General features: G+C 52.0%; 1 protein-coding gene across 1 annotated transcript in view; it reads right to left on the reverse strand.

The window, feature by feature from the left end:
- Nucleotides 1–8,021: 8,021 nt before the first annotated feature.
- The window catches only part of LOC142588931 (lactosylceramide 4-alpha-galactosyltransferase-like), a 32,042-nt gene continuing 19,867 nt past the window's right edge, over nt 8,022–20,196 (reverse strand). Inside the window, exons 3-4 of the mRNA XM_075700741.1 lie at nt 9,134–9,387; nt 8,022–8,237 (exon numbers count right to left, since the gene is read on the reverse strand). Coding sequence (XP_075556856.1) covers nt 8,022–8,237; nt 9,134–9,387 — 470 coding nt within the window. The remainder of the gene's footprint in view (nt 8,238–9,133; nt 9,388–20,196) is intronic.

Here is a 20,196-nt window from a genome sequence, read left to right on the forward strand (position 1 = left end):
TAAATTTCAAGCTATAGGTAACAGCACCTAGTTATCTTTCATTGGACTGCTTAGTGTTTCTTTTCTCCATTTCTTTCGTTCCACTTTATCAAGTTTTTTTCTTCTGTTGTTTTACTTATATACTTATTCCATTTCATTTTATTTTCCACGAGCACTATTTTTTGCCTCTTCTTTTTTGATAGTTTACTGACCTCCACAGCAGCAGATATTCTCCTTCCCCCCCCCCCCCCTCCATCCAGGCCCCTTCCACGAAAAAGGGAACCTACAGTAACACGTCAATCGGCTGACATACGGCGCTACCTCACATTCCTCCACCGACTTTGAATAGTCCCAGTGGCGTAGCAACAAGGGGGGGGGGGGGGGGGGGGTGCGTGGGCCCCGGGTGCAAGCGGCCAGTGGGGGGTGTCATATACGTCTGAAGACACCCGGAAATTGTTGATATCCTCGCCTTCCTCGACTACACCCGGGGGGGTGACAGAAGACCTATGGGCCCCGGGTGCCAGACGACCCAGCTACGCCACTGAATAGCACACCTTTCTTTTCAATTCGACAGCCTCGCCGCTAACACACCCTTTGTCGTTGCCTCACCCACCCGCCTTACCCTCTTCTCACCTTTAGGAAACCCCTACCTATAGACCGTTTTAATGAGGGCGCCGCCATTTTGCGATCGCAGCGCCGTTCCGGCGCCATGCTGGTATGTGGGATCGCGCTAGAGGGTGCACGGCGAACGTGCTGTTGACGACGAGTGGCAAGTTGTCAACAATTTGTTTGGATAGAGAAACTTCTTAGCGTGTCGCCACTAAGCTTTTAGCTTCGATATAGCGGCCATACAGAACGGCGACGGGCCCAGAGACGCTCTCGCAGCTCTATCCACGATCGAAAGAGGTGGCGAGTCAAGTCTGAACATTGTCGATACGTAGCATATACATGTAACGTGTTATTATTGTATGTCTAGCATTGAACTCTATTAAGACATCACTCAGGCGACAACACTCAGACGTGTCTCCCTGCGCCATGCGGTGGGCCGCACCAGCGCACATCGCAATCCAGGTAACTGCGAAGCTCCGAGGAAACAAGTTTTGCTAGCTTACGTGCTCCTGAAAATTTCGCGCTACGATTTTCTAAACATTGTTTGTCTTGCACCCGGGCATCAAGCTTTACAAAAAAAGAGAACTGTGAAATAACTCGATCGAAAGGGCTGTTAACACGGATAAAACGAGCTAATGACAGTGGCTGCGAATATGACAAGATGAACCAGACGCACGCGACGCGGTACCTGTGCGTGCAAGGACACTTCGCCCACTCAAGAGAGCTGAAAAATGAACTACTCGTTGCAACAGCAACTTTATTTTCTGCAGTAAAACAGCACGCGATGAACGGAACCGAGAGCTTGCTGGCGGGATTCGGAAGCACGAGAGAGGTCCATGTGAACTTGCGCCGGCCGGCACAAGGTAGGAATGGCTTTGGTTACAGAATGGAAAAGAACACGCCTTCTTAGTCGGCACGTACTGTTTTCATAATACGTCCTCGGTCAACTTCTGCCAGAACGCTGGCTGCCAGGCATGCTAATCCTAAGAACAGGTTTGAACAGAATAAGTTTAACGTGCGTGCACGAAGAAATAGTTATCTTCGTCCACCGACTCGTAATATACGCACCTTTCTTTCATATCCCACTTTGATCATGGGTGCCGAGTTCCGAGTTTGTCGCCGTGAGTTCCGAGTTCGTCGCCTCACTGGGAACAAAACCTTCCCAACATACAGCGATGACATCGAGTCCTTTCTGTTTATGCTGACAATGCAAAGCGGAAGCTTATCTGCTATCGCAGTGACGTAGTCCGCAAAGTCGCCGCGGCTGAGGATGCACTTCACGCTTGTTTCCGAAAGTTATTTTTGCAGCAGAATACAGCACAGTCGTAGCCCGTCGACCTTGATTCATCTGAAATAGCAGAAATACCAGACAGAATACGTTAGAATCGCACTAATTCGTAATTAAACCGCTACTATAGCAAGCTGCCGCTGGGAGAAGACGGAATCGGAACGTACCAGTGTGGAAGGAGAGCGGCGCACTGGTTCGAGCCGACGTTCCTCCTCGCCGATAAAACGGTCTTCCGGCGCTGCTTGAAAGTATTGCCCGTATTGCTGTCGCGTGCTGCGGAACGAGTTCCAAGATGCTTTAAGCTCGTATTTTGTGAAATTTATGCAATGGCGTTCGTACAAGGTCGTCGGGGAACCAGTGTGTTCGGTGCGTCGGTAACTACAATATGCGGAAATGCATCTTGGGGGCGCAAACATGTGACGCGTAGCCGCGGTGTGTGTACAGGGTTGGTCCTCTATGAAAGGGAACACGCGAGCGCGTGGCCCGTGCTCTGCGGAGGTAAAACCCCTAAATTTTCCAAAAGTAGCGCCATTCTTAGACCTTTCCGCCACCCCGCTCTCCCCGAGGTTTCCTTCTCCACGCCTCCTGTCGCCCCAGCCTCCTCCACTCCCCCATTGGTTAATCTGTGTCACGTGGAACCAGGCGCCGCGCTTTTGTATATTTTTACTTCCAGCGCGCTCCGACCGCCATTGTTGGCCCTGCGAGACGAAAGTACGGGCAAACGGACTGATCGAGTGCGTTAGCGGAACAAATCGAGTGTGTTAGGGACGAGAACTTAATTGTGACGCCGTGCTGCTGCGCCTTCGGTTGCCGCGACCGACACAGCGACGGCAAAAGGCTTGTTTCTTTAGCATCCCACGAGCGTAACGCCCAAAGAAGAAAAGTGTGGATACAAAATAAGATCGGGCGCGCTGACTTAGAGAAAGTGGCGAAAAACGCACGGCTTTGTGAAGTGCCACGGTTCCTCCCAACCTCTTCTTTTGAGCCTAGTTCACGCCTGCCGCTTCGGAAAAGTCAATGTGCTCATGCTGTGCGTGCTTTTAGTGCGTTTAAGTTGACTTTTTTTCGAATGTGCTCTCTTTGTTTCATGTAGTTTCGTCTTGAGGCGAAAGTTTACGCATATGCAGCTGTCCTGTGACATAGAAGCGACTGTATTCATGCTATGTTTTGAGCTCCACGAGAAGTTAGCACATTCTTGACGCTTTTGCAAGGCTCACTATGACTTGGATGCAGTCGTTTAGCTTCGAATGTACGGCCGCATGTATTGATTTGGTTTGTCGTGATTAACGTTTTTAACGTCCCGAAGCTACTAAAGCTATGAGGGATGTCGTGGTGGATGGCTCCGGATAACTTTATTTAGGTCGCCTGGGGATGTTTAACGTGCACTTTGATCGTAGCTTTACGTGGGCCGGTAAATTCCTCGTTGGCGTTTCGTAATTCTCGCCCGGGCGCGGTAGCGCTGCTCAGAAGTTGTCGCCTCGGCGTGATTGTATTTATTTACGAGATTTTATTTACTAGTTGTAACAACGTGTCATTATTTCGTTATAATGAAGGCGCCTCCAGGGCATAAAAGCGGCAACGGGAACACTTACAATGTCACGTGCTCTCCAGAGGCCTCTGTTTGCCGTTACATGGGCCCTCCTGAAGCAGTACTTGTAAAAAAAAAAGAAAAACGATCTATCGTCGCGATTACAAAAGCATCCGCCAACGATAAAAGCGCCCCGCGACTGCTGCAACATACCGCGCCCGTGCGAGGAGAATTACGGAACGCCAACGAGGAATCTCTGCACGGGCCTCTTGTATTTCGCCTCTATCCCAGCTGCTGCCGGACGCGTCCTCAATATTGGAGGCATGAGCAACGGCTACTGGCACGTTCTGTGTGCAGGATTATAATGGCCGAGAAAAGCCGCAAAGGACCGCAGGCCCGCTGATAAGGTTTAACATTTTTACTGCTTAAGGTTAACATTTTTGTGCGTCCGATTAAGTAAATGGGTATCGCATGTGCGATATTCACTGCATGGGAACCTACGAAACCACGTACACATACTTTCACACGTTGTCAAAACCTGAAACTCTGGTAATTACGCGCGTGTTTGAGCACACCGCGTGCATGCGTCGTGTTTCAGCAACACGAACTCTCAACGTGCGCGTGCTTACGCCTTAAATAATGGTCATTTTCTCTATTTCTTCCACAATTTCTACACGACATGTTTAAGGACAGTTACCGACTGACGAAGCAAGATCTCGATTGAAGAAACTGCTTCGCAGGGCTCTAAAGAACGTTTCCGCGGATTTCCTCCGGTAGCATGTTAGCCGTCGTCTGCTACGGCAGGGCCAGCATGGGCGGCTCCACCGTCGAGGCCGCGCCGAGCGGAGGAGAAGGGAAGTGGTTGGCGCTGCTTTTGGAGATTGAGGGGTTTTATGCGGATGGATGGGTGGATGGATGTTATGAGCGTCCCCTTTGGAACGGGGCGGTGGGTTGCGCCACCAAGCTCTTGCTATTATACTGCCTAATGTCCTACCTAGGTTAAACAATAAAAAAAGAAAAGAAAAACACTGTGAACTACCACACCCAAATTTTCTGATCCCCTAGTGCGAAGTGTGCTTTTGTACGTCTCCGTCTTTTGTCGTTTCCCTACTTTTCTTCCACCAATCCTCCAATCGCCTCTTACTAATGCCTATTGCGGACATGTTTACTTTACCACTGCTACCGCTGAACCAAAGGGCTTCAAGGAGGCCAGTGGTGCCTAAATCGACCGTTGGGCAGACGTCTTCACATTCTAATAAAACATGCTTCATCGTTTCCTTAGCTTTACCGCAACAAGCACATGCTTCTTCTTCCTTCTTATATCTCGCTTTGTAAGTGAGTGTTCTAAGGCATCCTGATCTCGCTTCGAAAAGTAACTAGTTTCCCTCTGAGTTATCATAAATTGTTTCTTTCCTGATTTCGTTTTTCCTCTTAAGTAGTTACTCACGGCAGGTTTCTTTTCCACTACCGTCACAACCAGATTATTTCAGCCTCTATGACTTTCCGCCTGAGGTTCTTTGTTGCTGTGTTGCTCACCCTACAGGCCGCATACTTGTTGGTAAGCTTCCTAGTTCTTTTCCTCCACTGTGAATCAATTTTTTTTTCTGTACAAATACCTCAGCCCTCTCCCAGTCCATTTACCTTCTTCCATATTCCTCAGTCGTCCTTCGTAATAAATTTTACTGCGAGCTTCCCTCATTTCAAAACCTGTCCAACCCATATCACCCTGCACAGCTAAGGGTGCCTCGATGTCAGCGCCGCCTCCCGGAGAAGCGCGTAACGAGGGACCCTAATCGCGATAGCGGCATGCGTAAGCGCGTCCGGCTCCAAACGGCGCATTACTTGTAGGACCTTGAATTCGATGCCAGGTGGCTACGCCGCCATATGGCGAGGATGAGTTTGGGATGAAAAGGAGGTCCCACGATGACGACGTAACGGAAAGCACGAACGCACACTGCATATCCACTTAGAAGCTTTGAACTGCCGCCGCGGTAAAATGCATTAGCGTCTTCCAAACTCGATTTGATGACCTGAAGGAAATTAAGAAGCGCGGTTCTCATGCGGAAAGCTAGCATTATTTTCATAAACCACCAAAACGACGCGAATTCTCCCTACCAGCTACAGTGATGTACGAGTGGGGCAATTAAATGCCGGAAATTTTTATAGCGAAGCTTGATCTGCCTCCACCCTTCGCAATTGGCCGGTCACGACCATTTTCGGAAAGCAATGAAGCGTTCTGGGCGAGCAAGACTCAACTTCGGAAGTAGTGGTGCAAGGTTTTAAAACGAGTGCGGTTTCGCGTTGAAAATTAAGCGGAAAAACCGCCGGGGGGCCCGGACTGAGGCCGCCATCACCGACCAACAATAAAATTTTATCAATCTGTATCTGAAAACTATCGGATCAATTGGACAATGAGTCTGACAGATGGTTACTCAGACTGTAGGAGTGCAGTCCGAAACCCGTTGGAGGTCAGTTGGAAACCATTTGCAAACCAAATTCAAAACAATTGCAAACCAGTTCGACACAATTTCGAACACGCAAAAGGAGACATATAAGAGCGTACCGTGAACCCCGTGTCGCCGCCACATCGCCGTCCGAGCAGCGCTTGCACCTGTCGGGCCCCGCATCGAGCCAGTGTTACCCGACGCAGCAGCTTGGGTCCAATGGAACTCCACTCTTTCGGCCTGTACACCTCGCATACGCGTTGCATCAGGTACAGCAGAAAGGTATCACCTCGGCGAAAGGCCAAGAAGCCGTTGCTCACCATGTCGCCATTATCCTGCGTTTAACAAAAATAAAGTTCTTCCTTTTTCCTTTTATTTTATGCGTTGTTGGTGCCGACGCAAGATATAGCGCGCCGATCCAGCTGATGCTAGAGCTGTACCGCAGCCGCTGGATAAAGGTGCGGCCTGCCGTGTCAGACGGGCTGCAATGGAAGCGAACGTGACAGCCGTAGTTGCATTCTCGGCCGCTTGGCTGGGCTTAACGGCGCTAACTGCGGGAGATGAGACGCGTCGGGCGACGGCGTTCCAAGCGCGTTTCTGACGCATTTTCTATGCAGATCCCAGTCAAAGAGCCCCGACTGGTGGCGCCGCGGCGGATGATACCGTTTTCGATGCACGCGACAGGCCACACCTTTTTCTTTCTTTAATCCAGCGGCCGCAGCTGTACCAACGTGTTGTACATATTTGTCCTTGCAAGGGTCTTGATGTGATTTGTAATACGGGCCAATCTCGAATCTATGCGAGTACCTGCGATTATTCGGAATGGAAACACATGTGTAAATTGCGGATGGGCCTGACCGGTGAGTACAGATTTCGGGAACGGGTTCTCTGCTATTGCTGCCGCTAAAGTGTCGCTTTCCTGTTTGGGCACACGTCTGCCAAATTCGCCCAATAAAGAGTTGGATTCTTTAGCCACATTTGTGGTAGTTTTTCTGACCTTTCACATTCACTACCCTGTGACAGTATGTAGCAGACGACAGACAACATTACATTAAATAAAAGGATGACTTAGTTATGAAGTACTTCAGGTAGACTCGCTGACATATCAATAGGTCAACGTATATTATTTATATGGCCTGTCTGTACAATAAATCTATTATTGCGATAGCAATTAAACGGACACTCCAGGCGCACTTCCGCCGTTGCCGTGATGTTCCGTATAAAGTCCAAGCAAGATAACATCGCATGCGAAAGCGTGCGAAGGTAAGCCGAGGATGGTGGCTCGATCTCGCGCGCGCAAAGCAAGAAGGCGAGGAGGAAGCGCGCAGTCGTCCATCACTCGCAAGGCGCCGGGGTTGGGGTCTGAGGAAGGCGTTCTCGCATACGTCGGCGGCTGCGTATGGCGCGGCTGAGCGCGACCGCGCGGGCCCTACCTTGACACCGAAGAGGACAGGCGTCATTCGAGCCGAGAGCTGACAGCTTTGTGCGCGATCTGTTCTTGCCGCTTAGTACGCGTTGAAGCTAGAGGTCGCACGAAGGTCAATTCGTTCGCTGCTGCTGCCGCGCTTCCTCAAATCAGTGTTTTGACATCGAAAGTCCGCAGTCATGGAGTGAAATGCGTTTATGTTTGCGTGTGCGCGCGTGACACCATGCTTGCTAATTTATTTAGCAAGCGAATGCTTACAAGTTTATACGGCCGATAAATCTATATTCTTACTTTGTATAGCTGCGTGATAATTCGCTCTCGTAATCGATGCCTCACCTTTCAGGCGAAACTGAGACTTTTTTTTTTTATCAGCCAATCTGTATTTGTCGAAGGCGTCCTTGTCATTATTCGCGTGTTGCCTATAATGCGGTTAGAAAGGCGTCGTCGTGTCCGCGCAAGCACGCAAATCGAATTCTTCGATCGAAGAGAATTGTTGTATCCGCACTCAGTTTCGAATACTCGTATCTCAAATATGTAAATAAAACAAAAAACGAAAATAAAGACGTTTTAGTCAATCAGTCAGCAGAGTATTTTAGCACAGAGCCGCACCGACGACTTCCCCTCAGATCCGCATGCGCAGTAAATCCCGAGCAAGCAAAGTGGGTAGGGGGCTGCCTTGTTAATGGTAACTGTACAACGGCAACACTTTGCTGAAATACTCTGCAGTCACTCCTTGCAGTGGTCGCGTTAACAGCTCACCACAGGCGACTGGCAGACGCAAGGTGGCAGCGAGTCCAGGGATCGCATCACGATGACGTCGATGTCGAGGTACACGCCACCTTGCTTGTACAACACCGCCAGCCTGAGAGCATCGGCCAGGTGCTCGACGGGGTAGGCGCTCTTGCTCAGGATCCCCGACTCGTACCACGACTCAAGGGGCGTCCCCTCGAAGACCTCGTTTGGCTGCTCATGGCAGTGCCGGAGCACAGAAGGAGAAAAGTATTAAACGGCCAGTTATCCAATTATTAACGGGCACAGCAAAGAGGGAACGCCAAATCAATCGAGAAACATGGATATCTTGGGAGAATATTATTTTATTTGGCTAGAAAGTGTAGGCCGTTTTCTTTCTTGATCTCCTGTCCTAAGAGCAGCGCGGGTGTATAGGTTATGTGTTATATGTCACTAATATCGAAGTATTTTCTCCTTTTTGCGCGGACAGTTACCGAAATGCGCTAAGGCAAGCAGCGTGTGAATTCTATGATGGCCCGTGTTTCCTGCGCCTTTTCTCGCTTGCCAGCTCTTAGCGCGCAACGAACGCTCTCGCTAGCAACCACTGAGCCGACGTGAATAATATTTTCTGATGTATGAAAGAAAGAAGATCTGTGCTTCTCTGACCTCTCCGCACGCCGCCGCTCTCAAATTTATTCAGTAAAAGCCTAAATCACTCCCTCAGTCAGTCAAGTTAAACGACTGAATGGCCGCTATGAATATTTTTTCGAGCTGTATCGACATGTATTTATAATCTGTTCATACATAACGTCTTGTATGTTTTTTCAGACCTATAGGTGTACCTACACCTGTACTCATTGCATGTGCAATGCGTCGTGTCACTGCATACTTAAGCATGCTGCGTTCGTGGTTTTGGTACGTAAAACCCCATAATTTAATTTAAACTATGCTGCGTTCATTGGCACTCAAGCTCTACCGCGATTGTCACGTATGCTGTGCAGTTTCCATCAAGCCGCATAATAGCTTTTTGACAGTGCTCCATAGCATCGGGTGGTGTTGAAAATACACGATGATGCACTGGACCAGCCCACGAAGACAAAATCATGAGTTGGACAGACGGCAGCACTCACCCTGACGACGTCCACGACGACGTTCGGAATGGACCTGAGCACTTGAGCGAAAGGACCTGCGAAGGTGACGTTTCTTCGTGACGCATATCCACTGGCCGCGGCCAGAAGGTAGACTGTCCAGCGAGGGTGCACCCTCGCCGCCGATTCAACCGCGCAGGAGATGCGTGCTGTGAGGGAACCGGAGCCTCCGGTTTCGAGGAAGAAGATTCGGGAGAACCCTGCCGTCTCTGGGGGCACGCTGTCTGTCCAGGTTTCTACGGCAGAAAGAGTGAGCAGGCGACCTCAAATAAGGCAAATGCGTGGAAATTTTCAGCATTAAAAAAAAAAGGCAGCAATGGGGAAACTCAAGTTAAATTGTTTTAGTAAATTACGCTTATGACATAGCGAAACCGCTACTCTTACCGTGAGGAGGACTTTGGTAGCCAGAAAAGGCGCAAATACGAAAGCCACTGGTGGTCATGTCGCATTCAAGTTCCTGCAGTAGCCAAGTTGAATGTGAAGTTGAAGTGAAGCTTTCTTTGCCTACTCTTCCGACGTTTGGTGCAGGTGAGTAATGTCATGTATGTTAGGCGTCAGCCGCGCTTTCATCGCCTTCAACTTTCATGAAGTTACTGTATAAACTCCCACACCGCCGCCCGCGACCGCGCGCACACTGCTCACACACACAGCCCGCGTCTTCCGCCACCACGCCCAGGGGGCGCCACATACTCCTCCCCTACTGATGGATGTCCTCAAAGCCTGCCCCTCCCTCCCCCCTCCCCTGAAACGTCAAGCCCCCGCTGACCACTGAGGATACTATTCAAAGGGTCCCTCACCAGGCCAAATAGCAAATTTCTGTTATACACTGGAACACACAGAACAGAATAGAATTTATTGATAGGAAAGACAGAGAAGTCGACCTGAGCTAGTGCGCTCTAGTCTGCTACTCTGCACTGGGGAAGAGGGAAGGGGAGTGAAGGTATTGGGATGGAGGATGATGATAAGAGAAGTGGTGAGTACTTATGTACATGAGACAGTTGCCTCGCTAGAGCCGCTCGTCGAGCTTGGTGTCCTGCAGGAACTTCAACAATACTTTTGTTGCACGCATTGAAATTGCAGTGTCAGGCCATGGGCCGAGGATAGCTTCCTCCGACAGTAGTTGTCTGCCAACGCTGGCTAGGAAACTGTCTAACGCCCTTCGCTCCAGCATATATGCTGGGCAGTCGCACAGTACGTGTTGCAGTGTTTCGGGCATCTGGCAGCTTACACAATCAGGGCTGTTCGATTGGCCGATGAGGTGTGCGTAGCGACCGGTGAAAGCAACGCCGAGCCGAATCCTGTGTAGCAATGATGTTTTGCTCCGTGTAAGCTTCGGGGGCAAACAGAATTTACCGTCTGGGTCAATCGTATGTAGACGTCTGTGAATGTTATCAGAGTGGGCTCTGTAAGCCTTTGTAAGGTCCTACATGAGTGCCTTGATCATGGAGTTGGTGTCAGGTCGCGAGTAGGCAATCCGTACTTCATCAGAGGAAGAGGAGGCCGATCTTGCCTCACTGTCAGCGAGTTAATTACCAAAAACACCACAATGGCTAGGCACCCATTGAAAGGTGATACACTGGAAGTTCTTACGTGCCTTCTAGGGAGCATTCTGCGTTACGAATTTTTCAAATTGGTTTATTTATAGTCGAGGTAGAAATATTTCAGTGCCACGAACCCATGATTTCAGGAGGCGAGGGCCACTGCCAAGAGAGACACTCTCTCCACTTGCGCTGTCTAGCTCGAGGATCGCGTGACGCATATGTCACGGGCATCGCCTTTTTTTTTCGCTATTTTTGCTACGCGGCGCACTTCCGCTGATGGTGTCACGCACGAGCTGTTTCATTTGTCACCCGCCGTGGTTGCTCAGTGGCTATGGTGTTGGGCTGCTGAGCACGAGGTCGCGGGATCGAATCCCGGCCACGGCGGCCGCATTTCGATGGGGGCGAAATGCGAAAACACCCGTGTGCTTAGATTTAGGTGCACGTTAAAGAACCCCAGGTGGTCAAAATTTCCGGAGTCCTCCACTACGGCGTGCCTCATAATCAGAAAGTGGTTTTGGCACGTAAAACCCCAAATATTATTATTGTTTCATTTGTCTTGTTTCGCTCAGCACACGATTTTACGCGCCGTGCAGAACAACACCTGACTAACTGTATAAGTCAGTGCTACGCTTAGCGGTTAAAAGTGCATGTTGGCGTGCTGGAACTCGGTAGAAAATTACATACTTTCGTTGTCTGCGGATAAAGAAGAAGAAGTCGACCCTTGCGGATGTGGAATTTCGGCTCCCGCTTCTGTACACGTTTTCGGGCTGATTTATGTGATTCCTAGCAACGAAATGTGCACTATTCGACGCACTTTCTTCTAAGGAACACGCCAATGTCCAATTTTTCTTCCGGTCAGTGAACTCGTTTCAATTTCCGAGACTTTTTAGTTCAGACCACGCTGCGGCTCAGCTAGCCCTACCCGACTAGGCCTATCGCCGGGGCCGAGCACCGAGCAGGCCCAGGCCTCGCTCGTACGTGTGCGCGGCAGGATGCCCGCTATGGAGACCGTCGTGGAGGGAGAGGACATCTCCCAAAAAGAAGCGAATCGCCCAGGCTGGACGACGGCTATGGGCAGAAACAAGAAGGCCAAACCGGGATCGACCGTTCCGGACCGAGGCAACGAGGGACGAGCAGAGACGAAGGGCGGCCGCCGCACGGCTGGCCCGCAGAGCGCGATCAAGCGCCTCGTCGCCGCATCGAGGCTCCCCCGGCTACCGAGGGACCACATTCGCATCATAGTGAGGCCGAGAGACGGCCTCGACGTGAAAAAAAGTGAGTCAGATTCGCCTGGCGCAAGCGCTAGCAATGGCGGCCTCACTCCCGCCGAACGAGACCGAGGAAGACATCGTTTTTCCGAACGCAACCCAGAACATTCTCGTCAGTGGCGTTCTCCTCAGTCGGCGACTGAGGAGAACGCCAACGCATACGCCGGAATTCACAAGCTTCACCTAAGAGAAGGCGCATACATTGTGGCGCCGGACAACACGTGCAAGGGGGTCATCAGAGGAGTGGACCCCGAAATCAACGAGGCCCAGCTTCAGGCCATGATCGTGAACCAAAGAAATCCCAAGGCCTTGGAAGCCAAGCGGATCAAAAACACCTCGACGGTGGTAGTGCTCTTCGACGGCATGAAAGTGCCGAACACTATCATGTGTGGCTTAAGCCTAATACGCTGCACGCTATACAAGCGGCAAAACGACGTGTGCTACGGGTGCGGTGACTTGGGCCACAGAGTCGACGTGTGTCCAAATCCTCACAAGAAGAGGTGCCGCGGCTGCAGAGGCAACGACCCGGCTGAAGACCACCAGTGCTCGCCCAAGTGCGCCCTCTGCGGGGGCCAACACCCGACGGCGGACAACAAGTGCAAGCAACGATACCAAATCCCTTACGTCGTGCGGTGCAGGAGGCGCCGACGCAGAAATGCCAAGAAATCGCGGCTGCAAAGCCAGCCGCAACAGGTGGAAGGTAGATCACGCGATTCCAGCGTGGCAAGCGCCCCCAGACGGGGACGTTCAACAACGCCGACACTACAACAGCGCAGCCGATCGAACGAGAGGCCGTTCCCTCTCCAGGGGGCGCTCCCGCTCCCAAGTGCGCATTCAAGAGGGGCCGACCTGGGCGGACCGGGCCAGGCCAAAGGCGCAACCGAAATCACAATCAAAGGTAACGCAGGTAGCATTGCCAAAGCATAACAAGGAAGACCCTAGAATAGCTCAGCTAGCGGAAGAAAACGCGCGCCTCAAGGAGGAGATTAAGAAAATGAGGGCGGATTTCGAATCGTTTCGGAAACAAGGTTCCACTTCTCAGCTAGCCGAACAACAGCAGCAGCAGGTGGCGCAAAGTACATCTACCCCGCAAGGGGAGCAGTCGGTTGGTTCGCTCGGTCAAACGCAGGGCCCCTCCCCTGACGGAGGAGGGAAACCTGGCGGAACACGAGTCCAGCAGCATCCTATTGGGAATTAAGCAGTCGATTAGCTCTTTGCAGCTAATGGTCTAGCAACTAACGGAAAGCATAGTAGTGCTCGCGGCAAGAGTGACGCGCATCGAAGCACACATGGCGCCTGCAGGTGCTCAACAAATCCAAGGTATCAATCATGGCGAACAACCCAACTAGAGAGCTGGTCGTGTGGCAGTGGAATTGCGCTAGCATCAAAAAGCGCAAGGCTCCGCTGCTACAGTTCGTTGCCTCACAGGCGGACAAACCGCACGTCATAATCTTACAAGAAACTTTGGGTAGCGAGGCGACCTTGCCCGGCTACCGGGTCGCCTCGTCGAAATTCGAACAGGGTAAGCGCGGAGTGGCAACGCTCGTCGCGAACAAATGCTCTTTCCAGGTACGAGATTTCAAGTTAGGCAACGCGAAAGCGGAGGTAACCGCGATCGAAATCATACCGAACAGTTGGCTGAGAAACAGCGTATTCGTAGTCAACGTGTACAGCCCGTCGTCTGACCGCAGACAATCGTTCACGTCGATAATAACGAAGGCGGCCTCATTGGCCAGGGGGCCCCGCTAATAGTGGCAGGAGATTTTAACGCGCCCCATGGAGCCTAGGGTTATGCAAGGCCAATGCCTAAGGGAGAACGGCTATTGGAGGCAGTCACTATGTGCTCGCTAGAGCTGGTGACCGACCCCCGCTATCCGACTCGACTACGTCGGTGGCGCGGGACACGACGCCCGACCTGACCTTCGTGAAGAACGTGCGAGGGGCCGAGTGGCGCAACCTGCACGAGAACCTCGGCAGCGACCACTGCATACTGGCGGTGACGATCCCCGTCAAGGCGACACCACCGAGAGAATTTAAGGTCACCGACTGGGACGCCTTCCGCAAAGTAAGGAAGGAAGACAAAAGCGAATATGCGGACCTAGACAGCCTTTTTAGAAGGCTCAAAGAGGACGTTAGCACCGCGACGAGGGTTGTCCAAACTGAACTGAACGTGGAAAGGATGGACGCGAGATTGTCACACCTATTAGAGGCAAAGAATTCCATCACGGCCAGGTGGAAAACGCAAAGACTAAATCGCAGACTGCGAAAGAAAGTAGCGGCACTAAACCGGGAAATCGAAGCGCACTCGATCGAGCTTTCCAAGCAACAGTGGAACGAGGTGTGCGCGTCGGTAGACGGACAAATGAGAACCGGGCGCAAGTGGAACCTCCTCAAGAAACTGTTAGACGACAAGCAATCCAAAGGCAATCAGAGATTGGCAATTGATAGGATTTTACACAAACAAAAGGAGCAGGGCAAAACGGAGAGCGAGTTACCTATATTTATATGTGTCTACCGCTTTGTGGAATAAAACCATTGTTGGAAGTTAGCGCTGTGTCCTCGTTTCGCCACTGTCTTTCGTCCCTTTTCGTGCGCTAAAAACCTCAGTTATGGAATACCAACACGCCCTAACCTACGCTCTTCCTAAAGGAGCTGGCGGAGACGTATCTGCCACTGGGCCCGTCAGGCGATGGCTACTATCCACAATACGCCGGCACAGAGGTCGAAGAACTCGACGCGCCCTTCACGGAATCGGAAATTTGGGATACCTTACAAGGCCTCAACGGACGCTCCGCGACGGGCCCTGACGGGGTCTCGAATAAACTGTTAAGAAACCTAGACGGAAAGTCGGTCGAGAAGCTCACCGAAGAAATCAACAGAGCGTGGGAAACGGGACAAGTACCAGAGGTCTGGAAAGAGGCCTCGGTCATACTAATACCGAAACCCGGTAAACCCCTTGCGGCGGAGAACATGCGGCCAATATCGCTGACCTCGTGCGTAGGCAAGACGGTGGAACATGCCATACATAACCGAGTATCGCGCTACATAGAGAGAGAGGGCCTCTTCCCAGATAACATGGTGGGCTTCAGACCGGGCCTCTCCACACAGGACGTAATGTTACAACTCAAAAAGCACATAATCGACGGCATAACCAGAGACACCAGGGGCATACTGGCCCTGGACCTAACGAAAGCGTTCGACACGATGAAACACAGATTTCTAATGGAAACGATCTCGGTGATGGGGCTCGGCCGGAAATTCCACTCTTACATAGGCTCCTTCCTCAGAGACAGGAAAGCCACGATCAAAATAGGACAGGCCACGTCCGATTGGTACACGCTGGGCGCGAGGGGCACCCCACAAGGGGCGGTGCTCTCCCCGCTATTATTCAATCTAGCATTGAAAGGGCTCTCGGACAGGCTGACGAGAGTGACCAACGTCAATCACGTCCTGTACGCAGACGATATTACGGTGTGGTGCCCGGGAGGGTCCGACGCAGAAGTCGAGCGGGCTCTTCAAGAGGCGCTGGACACAACGGAAGAGTACCTGAAGGAAACGGGACTCCGTCTGTCACCCAGCAAATCAGAACTGTTGCTCTACAGGCCCTCGAAACAAGGCATGAGGAATTTGACGCCGATCGATCAAATACCAATCAAATTACACACGAGTGACGGCCAGCCGATCCCCAGAGTGGACACTATAAGAATCCTGGGGCTGCTAATTGAGGCTAAAGGCGGTAACACGCAAACGGTCATGAGACTCACGTCCGAAACGGAGAACATGCTCCGGCTGATCCTCAGGGTGACCAACCGCAGGGGAGGGCTCAGCGAGAGCAATCTCATCAGACTTTACCACGCCTTCCTCATGAGTCACGTAAATTACGTAGCCTCGGCGCTAAAATGGACCAAGAGAGACGCGGCCAAGGTAGACACACTGATGCGCAAGAGCATCAAGAGGGTGCTAGGTCTTCCGATCAGTACAAGCACGGAGCGGCTCGATCGGCTCGGGGTCTACAATTCGCTAGCAGAAATAATTGAAGCACAGACCAAGGCACAGGTCGTGCGACTGTCGACCACCAGGGCCGGCAGACGCATCCTAGAAGAAGCAGGGATAAATGCAGAGGCAGAGTGCAACGCACGCAGCGTCGCGCTCAGCGCGGCGGTCAGGGGCACTTTCAAGGTAGAACCGCTTCCGAAAAACGTCCACCCGCAATTCAACGAGGGGCGCCGAAAGGCGAGGGCCCGAGCACTGCTGAAATCGACCGCCAGCTGTCCAGGACTGGCGGCATTTGTAGACGCGGCCCAGTACGGGCGCAGCGACCGGTACGCGGCCGTCTCGATACGCTGGGATGGTACGATCATTAACGCAGCATCGGTCAAGGGGGCAACGTCCGAGGTGACCGAACAGGTGGCAATAGCCATAGCAATGAGGGACCCCGAACGTCCTTACGTATACACAGATTTGCGATCGGCGGCCAGAGCATCCGCCTCGGGCTCGATATCGCGGAAAGCGGCGGCCGTCCTCGGCAGTGAGGGAGCCGCGGGTCATCACATCCTCAAATGGTTTCCAGCCCACATGGGGGCCGACGTGCACCCCGACTTTCCCAACGCCAACGAGATGGCACACGGACGCGCGCGAGGACTCACGCACCGCGGCGATCGTGACGAGCGAAGTGGCGGGGAGGGAGGGGAGCACCGAGACCCGCTGCTCACCTTCAACGAAATAACAACGCATTATCAGCTGTCGAGGAGGACCTTCCCGCTCCCCCACGCTAAACTTACTAGACCACAGTCATCTATATTCAGAATGCTGCAAACAAGGTCGTTCCCCTCGAGAGGCAGAATGAGCCTTTATTCACCGGACGTAGACCCGCAATGTCCGGATTGCGGCGAATCGTACTGCTCGCTATCGCACATGCTTTGGCAATGCTCCGCGTTAAGCGGCACCATGTTCAGCAAAGAAGAAGACTGGATGGAAGCCCTGCGAAGCGACGACCACCAGACCTAGCTCCGGGCCATCCAGAGGGCTCACGAAAGGGCGGATGCTCACGGGCTTCCCGTCCCAACGTGCGTGCGGCCCGCGACCCCGGCCGACCACTAAACCAAGAGTGGATGGGAAGGGGTTCCTCAGGACCCAATAAAGTTCTTTCCTCCTCGTTCGTTGTCTGCGCGCGCGATTGCACAGCGTGGAAACAAGCAGACAAAACGGGCTTAACGGAAACACATTTCAATTGCTGCGGTGCGAAGTAAAACAAGAACACGCATACATTCGACTTGTGTGTTTTGTTATTTATCTCAACTTTAATTCGTGTATTGAAGCAACAGGTAACACAAATAACAGATGTTGCCTTGAGTAATTCTCGAAGTCACATGTCGCTACGAGCGACGTCACAGCAGTGCGATGTACGTAGGCGCATTTCACCTGGGTGCGCGGCGCCCGCGAGGAGAAGGGCAAACGGGTTCGGTTAGAAATTTCAGTTCTTTCCGTGGCGCGTAGCGACGTAATACTTAGCAAACACTATCGTTAGCGCGCAGTGTACGCATGGCGCTTGTCAGCTCAAACTGACCAGACCTGGTAAGGGGCTCTTTAACGACTTGGTCGGCATGGCCTCACCACCAGCTTTCCCAGTCCGTGGGTGGGCGAGCTTGAAAGCGCTTGCACCAACACGCTTGCAGATGCGGAATGGGCCATTGCACCTTGGCGCCAGCTTTGATATGTCCCTTGCAGCATCGCTGAGTAGGTGGGTATCGTGCAGGACAAGGTCACCTTCCTCCAATGTCGTGGCTCGGCGCCATCGGTCGTAGTGTTGCATCTGGGCGCGCCAACCATGTTGCTGATGCTGCAGCGCGACATCCATGGTCTCTGCCAAACAGAACAGAGAGAGAGAGAGAGAGAGAGAGAGAGAGAGAGAAGTGATAAGGGAAAGGTATGGAGGTTAACCAGGCTGAGCCCGGTAGGTTACCCTGCACTGGGGAGGGAAAAGGGTACTGAAAGAGGAGAAGGAAGAAAGTAGTTCATATTTTGCACTGTTACGCACACAAGCGTTCATCACTGATTCTGTCACAGGTGGTCATACAGGCTGGTGCATTTCAAGAAACGCACCAGCGCCCTTGTGGCCTTGCACATAGACGCATGAGGTCATGGACCCAAGATCTTCTCTGTTAAAGGACGTCGTCTAAGTGCTCCAAAGCTGTAGGAAGGGCACTCCCCTCGTTTTCCTATGTAGGGCACTCAATTATACAGATGTTTGGGGGTTTCCTTGACAGCACATCTGCTGCAATTGGGATTGTCCGTCATTATAATTAAGGATGAGTAGGCGTTTGTGAAAGAAACTCCTACTCGCAAACACGGGAATTATGAATGGGAAGCTGATGCAGCAGGCAGGGCATCTTGCTTGTCTTCAGCGGGTTTCCACACGGTACGGACTTCTCGGCTAGCAGAGGAGCGCTGCGATGTATCCGGTGGCAGCATTTAATGCAATTCGCATTGCAAAAGCAATCTCGGAAATGCGTTGGTGCCAGTTTTTGTGATCATTACAGTATGCACGAAGGCACTGCTTAACGGTGTCATTGTGCCGCTCAACCATCTGCGCGGTTGGCCTGTAGGGCACCGTGTGGCGCTCTGAGATGCCCCATCGCCTAATCAGGTTCTTCCATAACCTACTGAAAAAGGACCTCGTATATCACTAGAAATGGCAGTAGGTACCCCACGTTTGCAGATGAACTCTTCCACACGGCTGGCGATTTGCTGTGTGGTTGCTGCCCGAAGAGGGAAGAGCTCAATGAATTTGGGGAACTTGTCGACAATGACTAGCAAGTGCTTGTGCCCGCGAGGGCTGGTAGGTAACTGCACCATCAGGTCAACATTTAGTTCTTCCATTTGTGCTGCAGGCTAGTGGCTGGCAATAAGTCCCTGGGGTTTGCCACGCTGCGCTCTTATCCTTTGACAGACTGAACAACCACGGACGTACTTGGATATGCCGCTGCTCATGCCCAGCCACACAAAGTTCCCTCTGATGCGCCGCAGCGTCTTAAAGAATCCTGCGTGGGAACTTGGGTGGTCGTGGGCCATTTGCAGGAACAAGGGGCGAAGGTGAGCGGGCAACTAGGCTACCGTAAGGTCACCACGACATTGCACCAGAACTCCTGATGACTCGAGATGAGATGTAGATGTCAAAACCTCCAGCCGACTTGTATCAGCAGTGTCTTTCTGCAGGCATTCACCCTGGATAGTGCTGGTCGCGCAAAAGGGCATCATGTTGTTGTTCCTGTGACATTTTCTCCTCAGTGATGATACTGATGTCCTCAATGGTGGTCAGCAGGCAGTTGTCAAACGCGACGTAGCCTTCGTCGGTGTCCAAGCAACGTGGTAAGTCTCTTAGTGGTAAGACTATTAAGACTCTCGTAAGGTCTGGTTCAACAGGTGCCCGGCTTAGACCTCACCAGGGATGCTGGCCTTCCCACGAGTGTGCTTAATTTTGCACTAAATCCCTTGAAGGAGTAGCAACCAGCGCCGCACACGAGGAGGTGCCTGCTCAGTGGGGACCATCCACGCCAACTACGTGTAATCGCAGTGCACTTCAAATTCTGTAATTCTTAATAAGGTCGGAATTTCTCAACAGCCACATACAACGGCCAAGCGCTCCCACTCCTGTACTGTGTAACGACAAACTTCTGCTGATGAATTAAACTGGCCTGAAAATGTCCTGACATTGTAACAGCACCCCTGCTAGGCCGGCACTGCTGGCATCTGTTTCAATTACAAATCGTGCGTTGTGGTCTGGGAAGCTCAGAACTTCACCTGCTGCCAGCATTGCTCTGAGAGTCGCAAATGGCCGTTCTTAAATACTCGTCCACCGCCATTTCTGTTGCCGCTTCAGCAAGTTGGTTAATGACTGAGCAGCGAGGGAAAATTGTGGAAGAAAGTTCCTATAATATCCGACCAAGTCAAGAAATGCCTGCAGTTGCTTGATGTTGGATGGTCGTGGGCAATCTGCCACTGCGCGCACCTTCTCTGGGTCTGGTCTGCACTCTCTTCGAGAAACGACGTTGTTGCACCCTCTTCGAGTAGTCAATTCCACGCGGTAGCCTCCGGATTTCTTTCCCACCAGGACCGGCTCACTTGTCCAGCTACTTATGCTGCGCCTGATCAGACCTGCATCCGGCATCTCATCCAAGCAGGCGTCCATGATGCGCTTCCTTTATTGACTGGCGCAGCTTTGTGCGCACTGGGTTGC

This window comes from Dermacentor variabilis, chromosome 7 (genome assembly GCF_050947875.1).
Source record: "Dermacentor variabilis isolate Ectoservices chromosome 7, ASM5094787v1, whole genome shotgun sequence".
In the NCBI taxonomy this organism is placed as follows: Eukaryota; Metazoa; Arthropoda; class Arachnida; order Ixodida; family Ixodidae; genus Dermacentor; species Dermacentor variabilis.